Source organism: Zalophus californianus, chromosome 8, assembly GCF_009762305.2.
Source record: "Zalophus californianus isolate mZalCal1 chromosome 8, mZalCal1.pri.v2, whole genome shotgun sequence".
In the NCBI taxonomy this organism is placed as follows: Eukaryota; Metazoa; Chordata; class Mammalia; order Carnivora; family Otariidae; genus Zalophus; species Zalophus californianus.
The window spans coordinates 85,342,715-85,353,835 of NC_045602.1; the positions used below are offsets into that span (position 1 = coordinate 85,342,715).

The 11,121-nt window shown below is 49.0% G+C and overlaps 1 protein-coding gene across 2 annotated transcripts in view; it reads right to left on the reverse strand.

Annotated features, from left to right (window-relative positions):
- Positions 1-10,792, reverse strand: part of UXS1 (UDP-glucuronate decarboxylase 1) — a 96,946-nt gene extending 86,154 nt beyond the window's left edge. The window contains exon 1 of one of the 2 annotated variants that reach the window (XM_027623556.2): positions 10,563-10,792. In XM_027623556.2, coding sequence (XP_027479357.1) covers positions 10,563-10,656 — 94 coding nt within the window. In that variant the 5' untranslated portion in view covers positions 10,657-10,792. The remainder of the gene's footprint in view (positions 1-10,562) is intronic. The other variant, XM_027623557.2, reaches the window with a different exon arrangement.
- Positions 10,793-11,121: the final 329 nt, after the last annotated feature.

The following is an 11,121-nucleotide window of genomic DNA, read 5'->3' on the forward strand; positions in this document are numbered from 1 at the left end:
CATTTTCCTAGATGCTCAGACTCTTTCTGAAAAAGACTACAATAAGGGGAATTCAAGTGTTTGTTGCTGCTGCTTTAGGGCACTTATTTATTTTGGTTAGAAAAATAGAAAGCTTAACCAAAAACTCAAAGAAACTCACAGATTAACCTGAAATTCACTCCTTGCCCTTCCGAATGAAAGGGAGAGAAAGAACACCCTGCAAGCACCTGCTTGCCTGCTGTCACTGCCCTTCCTACGTGAGGACAGGCCCCCCGCCACACAACTTCCTCACACCTATACCTAGAAACATCTTCCCTCCCAAGGTGGCTCACAAGTGAAGCTATCATCTCTTTAAAGACATTCTGTCAATTCCTCATAGTGTTTTCTAAAAAGTATTAGTACCTGCAAGGTATAAGAGAACACAGTATCTCCATGTTGTAAGTGCATAAAAATCAAACAGCAGGGTTAGATAAATGACTGTCCCCAAGCCACAGAATGAGCCGAATGAGGGTGAGTGAAACTGCTCTTCTCCAAAAAGGGCCAACCCGGAATCCTTCCTCTCACGCGTAGCCTGCAGGAGCTCCTAAGACCTAAACATTTGTAGAACATAAAGTAAGGAAAAAAGGAGGGGGGGAGTAGGCATTAATGTGGATTCAATGCACATGGAGAATCTGGCAACTGGGCCTGCCTGTTAAACATCTACTAAGGAAAGCTCTTCGACATCACAGCAACCAGGCTCTTGATACCCTGGCCTACACAGCAGCACCACACACCAGGCCTGAAACCTGCCCGCACATCTACACGAGGTAGTGGGATACCGGCGGGAGAGTGCAATACCCAAGCTAGATGGGCTGCCCCCAAATGCAAAGCTGATTCTTTTTGGCCCTTCCCTAATGCTTGTATATTTTGAAATATGTGCCTTGCAATCTCTAACTTCTCATGCTACATGAATTTTGATCGAATGTTTGTCTACTCAGCTCACTGAATGAAGTTTATGTGGAGGCAGACTTCAAATGCTGCCGTTAAGGACCAGAAGGACCTGCTCCTTGCACTGTCACCTCCATGCACATGGTCAGGCTGGCACCTATGCCTTCAACCCTACTGCCCAAATCCTATTCATCCTCTGAAGTACCGACCCCTGGGCCTTGAGGGCATGCCCATTCCTTCCCAGTCCCTAGTCTCATTTCTCTCGTCAAACATCTTGGCCAGTGTCTTAAGAACTATGTGTGTGTGTGTGGGGGGGGGGGGGGGAACAGGAAAGCTGCTGAAAATAAAGACTCCCAGGTCGTAAAATTTGTTTCTACCCTCAGAACACCTCTAACACCAAATGTATGGCTTTTTCCCACACTAACAACCAATTTTCCAACTCTCTGGACACTCAACTGTGGGTATCCAACAATTCAATTCAATTCTCACACGGACAACCTAGAGTTAGGACAGACCCACGTTAAGGGCTCAGTCCCACAAGGCTGCACCCACTTCAGACACCAATCACAAGCCCCTATACTTCTGATGAAGTGGCTACAAATTGGGGGTGTTCATGACCGCCCCCATCCTTGGGTTTGATAACTTGCTAGAATGGCTCCAAGAACTCAGGCAAACAGTTTACTTACACGTACTAGTTCATTATAAAGGATGCAACTCAGAAACAGTCAAGCGGAAGAGATGCACAGGGCGAGGTATTGGGGAAGGGACTGGACCGTCCGTGCCCTCTCTGGCGTACCACCCTCCCAGTCCCCCGTTGCGTTCCACAACTGGGGAGCTCTACAAACCCCACTGTCCAAGTTTCTGTAGAGCTCAATCTCCAGCACCCCATTCCCTTCCTGGAGGTTGGTGGGCGGGATCCTTCTCGTGACCAGCCCCATCCTGGCTACCCAGGAGCCCACCCTAAATCACTTCTCTGGCATCAACTAAGGTGTGATCAAAGAGGGGTTCTCATGAGCAAAAAAAGACAATTCTATCACTTAGGAAATCCCAAGAGTTTTAGCAGCTTTGTGGCCATAGGGGACAAAGACCAAATACATTTTTCTCCACACCACACCAGGCATGAGGAAATAATCGCCATTCACTTCACAGAGAACAGTTAACACATAAATAAAGAGTTCTTAAAAGTCACCGGAAAAGAGGGGAGCCTGGCTGGCTCAGTGGGAGGAGGATGTGACTCTTGATCTCGGGGTCGTGAGTTCAAGCCCCATGTTGGGTGTGGAGCTTACTTAAAAAAAAAAAAAAAAAATGAGTGGGGAAAAAAAGAACCAACAACTCAACAGAAAAATGAGCAAACCCATAAACGGTTCTCAGAAGAAGATACATTAATAGCCCTTAAACATTTCAAAAGATGCTTCATGACACTCACAATAAGAGAAACGCAAATTAAAACAAGGAGATGCCATTTTTCAGACTGGTGAAAATGCAAACGTTTGCCAACAGCCCCTGCTGGGGAGGCCGAGAGAACCAGCGGCCACGGTGGGAGCGTGGGTTTCTTCGCCGCAGCAGCCTTTGTGATAGCAACATATCTGAAATCACTGAAATGCCTTCCATTGGAGACAGGTGCGTGCGCACGGGAGTGTAACACAGCCGTACAACAACGAGGGCGTGTCTGCATGCGTCCGGCAGAGTGCTCGCTCTCCACGAAAGGGAGGCAAAGAGTCCGCACAGGATGCTACCTGCTGAGTAAACACCCATAGTAAGGGCAGCATCCACACAGACTAATGTTAACATCTGCAGAAAGATGGATAAAACACACTGAAAGGGTGCAGAAGGCTCGAGATTTCCCCGAGAGGCAGCTAATTTTTAGGTACTTTGACTTTTGAACCATGTATATGGTTTAAATACTTTATCAGAAAGAAGAAAACTGAATACAGACCAAGAAATGAACCTTGACTTGTATCGGGTATTAAACAAAATTATCACAAGTAGCTTTTGAACACAATACTCTAACTGCACATCCTCAGTGGGACATATTGTGAGGACAAAGAACTACAGAGAAATCCTGAATTTGGTTAAGTTTGTTGTCAGTACGGTATTGACGTAGTAATTCTGAAACCATTCTGTCTGTATGGTAGTAGAGAGCCAATGACTTTTTATTGATGTTAGAAATGAGATTTCCATAGTGGGGAAAAAGGACATAGCAATATGGAATGGGGGAATGTAAGGAAGAAACCTGTTAAGATTTAAATTGGGCGTATGGGCATAAACTCACGATTGGAAAAAGTGTGTACGTTTCCTGGCTCTGTCCCCTGAAAGAGATGGAAGCAAGGAAACCTCAATGGCAATTCACACAACCAGGGCCCAGGCCCTGATTCCTTAACAATGTTCCCCAGTGAAAAGAAACAGGACTCCTTCAAGAAATAGCTAATTCCAGGACTGGGGCAGAGAAAGAACAAGATGAGCCTGGAACATCTGGAGATCAAGGAAGTGCTCAAAGACTCAAAGAATCTATGAGTCCACAAAGATTTTTTTTAAAGGGGGCAGGGGTGAACTGACTGGTGACCCCCTCCCCCAAAATATGTCCACATCCTAATCCCTAGAAACTTGAATGTGATCTTACTTGGTATGATATAAGTAAGGATCTTGAGACCAAAGATCACCCTAGATTATCCAGTTGGGCCCTAAATCCAGTGCCAAGTGTCCTCATATGGGAGACACAAGAGATGTGACAGACAGGAGGCAATGTGACCACCCACAGAGGCAGATGGTAGGATGCATTCACAGGCCAAAACATCTGGAGCCTTGAAGGAGCCTTCAGAGGGAGAGCGGCCTTGCAAGCACGTTGATTTCAGACTGCTGGCCTCCAAACTGTGAGATAATTAACTTCTATGTGAAAGCCACCTAGTTTGTGGCAATTTCTTACAGCAGGCACAGGAAACTACCACAGAGAGTGGGAAATGAATGAGGGAGGCAAGTTCTTTCCAGAACAACACAAGTTTATAAACACAGAATGGCTTACAGAATCAGAAAATCACCATTTTGGATTTCCCAATGTAAAAACTGATCCAGGCAAGGACCACCAATGGATGCTGAATGCACAGGCCGGACAAGAAGACACTCAGGGTTTCCAAGAATCACCCCGGGGACTGTGTACAGGGAAAAGGCACCTTTAAAATGAAGTGCAGTGACATCCAACATATGATGAAGGGTGCAACCACCCTGACGGAATGCAAATCAACAAGCACTATTATAAAAAATGTCCAGCCAAATTTAATTGTAAGGAAACAGTCAGATAAATCCAGAATTCAGGACGTTTTACAGGACAACTGGTCTGGGCTTTTTTAAAAGATAAGTGTTACAAAAAATCAAAAAAAGTTAGAGACCTAACAGCCAAATAAATGCAGCATATAAACCTTGACTGATCCTAGAGTTAAAACAAAACAAAACAAAACAAAAACCCAGAAAAGGCTATCAAAGACATGGATGGTACAGCTGAGGGAAATTCAAACATGGACTGTATGTTAGACAATGTTATTTATGTTAATTTTTAGGGTATGAGATTATATAGAAGATGCTTTTAGTCTTAGGAGATCTACGTTAAAGTATTTAAAGGTAAAGCAATATTATGTCTGCAACTTTCAAATATTTTAACCAAAAAAATGTATACATTAAAACAGGGAGAAAGAACAAATGTGGAAAAAAAAAGAACAGCTGGTAAATATGGGCAGAGGAGGATTTGGGTGTTTGTTGATTATTCTTTCAATAGAAAGAATAGAAAATAGGTGTGGAAATTCTGAAAAAGTTGAGCGCCCAAGACAATTTCAAGGTGCCCCTCCCCAACCCCCAAGGAGGGACAGGAGGAAGATTCCCAGGCCCCTGCCTGGTGGGTATCAGGAGGATCCTGAGAACCTGCATTTAACAAGTGTGAGCTGATCATCACGCTCAGGTGAATCTGGAACCAGCACCTGGGCTGTTTGCTTGTTTTTCCCCTACCTCTTCTCCCTAGAGTCTGCTGGCATCACGATGCTAACTCCCTGTGTCTCCCTGGCAGCAGGCCAGTGGATGTTTACTGAGGAATTCACGAGGACAGTCCCCTGGCCACGTGGGGCTAGTTAGCTTAAGGGCAAACGTATTCTAAGGGAAGCCCAACTCAGACAAGGTTGACGTCTGTTCCCATAAATGCAAACACCATGCTTCTAAATGGTTTTCAGTAGCTTTCCTCCTCAGTGGAATAAGAGCAACAGGATAGAAAGGTACCACAAATGCAGTGTCATTACCGCAAGATCCACGATACACCAAAACTTAAGTGAATATTACAGGACATCACAACGCTAGATTTCAGGAGCTGAAGGTAAAAATAATGGCTCCTAAACTCACTACAACAGCAGCAGGTAGACTTCTTTTTCATTCTTGCTTAAGGTCTGAGCCTAGGTAGATGGGTAAAGGGTAACAGAACAAGGCTAGCAGAGGCAGGCAGTGGGGAAGGCCGGGCCACACCCCAGGGGGTCAGGAATGGTCATGCCTGGTGCATCTGGAAATGGGGTGACAAAGCCCCTGAGACAGAGAGTCTGACTTTCAAATTTGTCTAAACAACAGGACGAGTGGCAGCTCCACTCCCCGGCCTGGCAAAAGATGGGCAGCCCCATCTCTGGGGAGGGGGTCTCGGACTGGGGAGCCAGGTCCACCTGGGACGATGATCAAAGTACTGTTCAGACAGGAAGCCCTGTACCCACTGGGCCCCCGGACGCAGGCAGCCGAGGCTCCCCGGCAGAAGCCTGGCAGAGCCTTGTCACCAGAGCTCCGAGACCGGAGGACAGACCTACGGTACTCCTCCCTAACAGGAGCAGAAAACCTAAGGCCACCAGAATGCCAAGGAAAGCCTCGCACAAGAAAAGCAGGAAGGGACCTGGAGGGAAGAGACTCTTTAGTGAGAAAGAACAAACCAAATTTCCAAGACGAGAATACAGCCATGAAATGAAAACCACATTTTAGTCTTTTTTTTTAATCCAGAGGAAAAAAGAACTCTTATAAATGGAAAAATGATAGTAAAACTAAAAATTTTCAAAAATCACTAGAAGCGTTAAAGTACAAAGCACAAGTTTCCAAAAAGTAGAGCAAAACTTTTGAAATGGGGGGGAAATAGGAAATAAAAGGACCAGAGCAGGCAAAACTACATCAGCATGATATTCCAGAGAGAGGAAACACAGAATAGAGGAAAGGAAACAACCACAGAATAATTTAAGACAATCCCCAGAACTGAAACGGAAGAGTTTCTGGACTACCAGGGGGCTCCGCAGTACCCAGCACACAGGGCACAGAGGCATGCAAGGCAGGCCAGGCTCACCTCAGACCACAGGGGACAGGTCGGTCAGGGCAGGCTCTGCTGAGCTGCAGCGACGAGCAGGCCCAGACCCTAGGAGGCTTAAAAACAAAGACGCATTCTTCAAGTTTATGTCACTCTAAGGGAGTGGGGGGGGAGCTGTGCACTGAGCACCATCACCTTGAATGATGCCGGTTATCAAACCAGAGGGGAGGAAACACTCACGACTACTCACTGGGCCCCGAAGTGAAGCAGGGCTCCCTGCCTCCACTCCTGGGCACCGTGACTGCAGGAGGCCGCCCGGGTCTGGGAGTGAGGAAAAGGCCAGGGGACAGAAAACTAGAAATGGGTGGTCAACGATGACCATCAGGGGCCAAAAGAAGATCCTGAAATCTTCCAGAAGGAAAACACAAGTCCCACGGAAAGGGACGGACCTGAAACAACTTGTCAATACTAGAAAGCAGAAAGTAAAGGAACAATTCCTGAAAAGTTCCGAAGGAGTCTTTTTCTAGAATTCTACATTATCAATCCATCAAGTAAAGGTGAAGAAAGACACTTAGATGGTCTCAAGATTCTCCTTCAATGCACGTCCAAGTGAAAGAAGTGTGAAATAAGCAAGGGGAAGTCAGGGGGCAGGGCATCTATGATGGGCACGGCAGGTCTGAAGGCTCTGGGGGACCTTCTTCAGGAAGGCCCCCGTCAAGAGGTCCTGCTGCTCCTGAACATCTTGGGGAAAGATGCAAACAACTGACAAAGCCTTTGGAGTTGAATCAGAAATAATACGTAGAGAATAAAAAAAAAAAAAGAAAGAAAGAAAAGAAAAGTCAATAATTAGCTCCAGGGAAAACAAAAAGTCACGCACAGCACTCCTCACTAGCAATCAGAACAGCATTTAGTCATACACATATATTCTAAATGTTTATCTCAAAATTACACCACATCTACACTGGCGATGGCGAACATGGGGGGGCGTAGGGCAGGTTAAGAGAATAAACAATCATCTCCCAAAGAATAAAGTCACTAGGTAATACCTACAGATGACAAATCAGCAAGCATATCATTCTATGGCACAAAGACAAATATCAAAATCAGCGAACAAAAGTTAAGTGCTTGCCTCTGGGTGGGAGAAAATAGAGGCAGGGACTCTGTCTTGCCTAACAAACCCTGCAGAGGCTACTGACTTTTCAAACTATCTGCATGTTAAAAAACATGAAAGGCAATTCCAGCTGAGCCTCTGCCTGGGGAGCCTCTGCCTAGTAAGTAAGCATGATTTTCAATCAAACCTCTGAGCTCTTCCAAAGAGCTAATAGCACTGATCCAAGTGCTACCAGGGCTGAAACACTTAAGAGACAATCCCTGTCCTCAAGGACTGGGAATTTTATTGAGAAGAAAACACAGGCGTGTGCAGTGCAAGGTGGCACGGGCTCGCTCCTCTAGGCATGGTCCAGAATGTTCACTGAGAGCAGGAAGGAAGACTCTGGCCCAAGTAGGCAAAGAAAGAAAAAAGAAAAAAAAAAAAAAAAAACTCGTTGAGAAAGATCCAAGTGGAAGGAGAAAGACTAGCAGAACTTGAGAGAGAAACAGGCAGTGCACTTCCAGAACAGGGACTGGCTAGCCGTGAGGGTGTGTGTTAAGTGGGAGTGTGGACAGTTTTTTCAAAGAGATTTCACTCCTAACAGGAAGGGCAAGATTGTCAATGGACTCCCTGTTGACTTACATTTTCAGTGTCCTTGGACACTACCAATCAGGAGCCCACCCCTCCGCACTGTCTCAGGTATACCATCCACGCTCATTAGTAACCCTGATCCACCCTATTCTTTTTTTTTTAAAGATTTTATTTATTTATTTATTTGAGAGAGAGTGAGAGAGAGAGCACATGAGAGGGGGGAGGGTCAGAGGGAGAAGCAGACTCCCCGCTGAGCAGGGAGCCCGATGAGGGACTCGATCTTGGGACTCCAGGATCATGACCTGAGCCGAAGGCAGTTGCTTAACCAACTGAACCACCCAGGTGCCCCCTGATCCACCCTGTTCTTGAGGGCCTCAAAACTAAAATCAGATTTTGAGCTGGCCCAAGGCCTCTCCCAAGCTGGCCCACTCTGGCCCCAGTCTGCTGACCAGCCTCATCACTGTACCTTGTTTTCATGCTCCAAAAACACTACCTTTCTTTGCATTCCTATAGCACTCCCTGTTCTTGGCTGCCACAGGACCTCTGCACATGCTGTTCCTTCTGGAACACATTCCCTCCTAGGCCTCCTAATTCTACACATCCTTCAATTCTTAGCTCGAGCCTCAACTCCTCATGGAAACAAATGTCCCTGATTCCTCTAATTCAGGAGTCCCTGTCATAAGCTCTCATGCATTCCTCTCCTTCATACCAGTCTGTAAATTAACCCTCATTGGGGTGATTATCTAATTCTTGGCCACTTTACCTTGTAGGCCAGTGGTCCCCAGCCACAGCAATAGCTTCCTAGGGGAAGCTATGAGAAATGCACATCCCAGACCTACTCAATCAATAACTTGAGGTGGGAGGCAAAAATCTGTGTTCTGAAAACCCTCGAGGCAATTCTGATGCCCACTCCAGTTTGAGAACTACTGCTCTAGGCACCAAGATGGCACTTCCCGGCGTCCCCTGGCACCAAACACAGTCACAGACAACGGTAAGGACTTGGCAGGATTTCCCAGTGGAATGGATGGTGAACAACTTCCCATGGCTCCCTAGATCCCCTTTTATTAATCTAAACACCTCTGTCCAACTTTAGAAGTCCTATAATCAACACTGAGCCTGATGCAGACCTGGGTTCTATCCCCACATCCCTGGCCTTTTTGGCTTCAAAACTTGGCTCTCTGTCGTTTGTCATCTGTGTAATCATCCATAAATGTTACTAATTTCTCTTGGTCTTAATTTCCTCACCTCTAAAATGGGAATAACCATAGTATTTCCTAAGATTGTTGAGATAAATAAGCCAATGAGACTCATGCCTGCACATACATGTAAACACTCAGCAAATTTAGGTATTATTATTTCATAACAATAATTATGCAATTTTAAGTGATCTTTCCCCTGGTCAGCTTTCTTATTCAAAATTGACGACAAACACTTAAGGGTAGCTTTCTCCCTTTCAGACTACTCACATCTAATTCCCATCCCCGGCTTGAAACTGTCTACGATCTAAGAGCCCTGCTGGAGCTTTCTCAGCTCCACCTCCTGGAAGAGTGTGGCTATGCTGAACAGCCTAGGTCTGAATAACACATGTCCTCCTAGAGCTCAATTGAAGTCACTTTCTCAAGTCCCCTGTCACCTCCGGAATCAGATCCTGGTAACTAAACCGGTTAGCAGGTTGTTTCATTTAAGAGTGTATCTGTCTGGTGGCTAGGATTCAAACGGAGCTCACACTGGAAGCTATTTCTAGTCCAACTGTGGTAGTTGGTAAAGTATTAATAGCAACAATAAAAATATACTCCCATCGAACAGATCTTTAAAAAAAAAAAAAGCAAGCAAAGGACAGTTTCCGCCTCTAAGAAGACAAGGGTCTACCACCTGCCTGCGAACTGCCCCTCCTGCCCTGTCTCAGGCAGAGGCTGGGAGTCATGACTGAGACGAGAACCGTACACACCGTACACAGCAAAGTGCCGCCCTGGGTCTCCCTGCGCTGCGCCTCCCCATGGGGCCGGCCCGCCGCGCCCCGGGGACCCCGCGCACCCGGACATCTGGGCGCGGCCACCAGCCGGCGAAGGCCAGCAACACTTGGCTCCCCAACAGTTAAATGCTGAGTAATTTTCCTGCGGAGCAAACAGTAGAAGCGAGGGCTCTGCCAACGGCAACAGTATTTTTATCCTACTTAACCAACACGGCGGCACGGCCGCGGCTGTTCCCAGGGTGTCCTCGCGCGGCACGCTCGGGAATCGCCGGCTGCCGGGGCGACGTGGACAGCAGTCCCACGCGTCGGGGCGGGAGGGACGGAGGCAGAGGGCTGGGGCCGCGCGCGCGAGGTCGGCCGAGGCCGGAGGCGTCTCGCCGCGCGGGGCCCGGCTGTCCCAGAGCCCCGGGGCAAGGACCCCTCCGCTGGGCCGCCCGGTCTCCGCGCCAGGGCCTAAGCGCTGGAGGGTCTGCGCCCAAGTTGGCCAGCTGCTTTGCCACAAGAGCGGAAAGGGGGAGACCAGTCCGCAACCCCCGAAAAGGGGTGAAAGCACGGAGCGCAGGTTCCGCCCGGTGCCAGACGGGAGACCGGACAGCAGGGCCGCTCCGGGACCGCACACAGCCCGCCGGCCCGCGACCCCGCCACCGCGGCGCCCGGGAATGAATGGGGCTCCCCGCCGGCCCCGGGCGCGAACTCACAGGCTACGTAGGCGAGCAGCGCGATGCCCAGCAGCAGCTTCATCCTCCTACGGTTGACGGCAGACACGAGGCGCAGGAGCGCCTTGCTCACCATCCCCAGGAGCCGTGCGGGTCCAGGGCCCTGCCGCGCGGGGGCCGCCTGCTGCACAATGCGCGGCGGCTGGGACAGCAGCGGCAGCAGCGGCAGCGGCGGCAGCGGCGGCGGCGGCAGCAGCGGCGGCGGCGGCCCCGGAGAGCCCCGCCCCCTGCCTCCGGCCCGCGCGGTCCCGCCCCCGTGTGCCGGGTTTCCTGCTGGTGGCACCACCGCGCACGCGCGACTCCGCCTCTGCCCCGCCTCCTCCCTCGCCCTCCCAACGCCCCGCCCCTCCTCCCCCTCTCCCGGCAGGCGCAATTGCGGCAGCTAACTCAGTTTTCGAAGAATGTGGCTGCGAGCCGGGGGCGGGGCGGGCGCGGCGCATGCGCGAGCCGGCATGTTTGCCCCGGAGGTGTAGCTGGGCTTCTGTACCTAAGAGGTGCGTTCCCTACCCGAGGGCGGGATCGCGGTCGCCGGGTTTCCGAA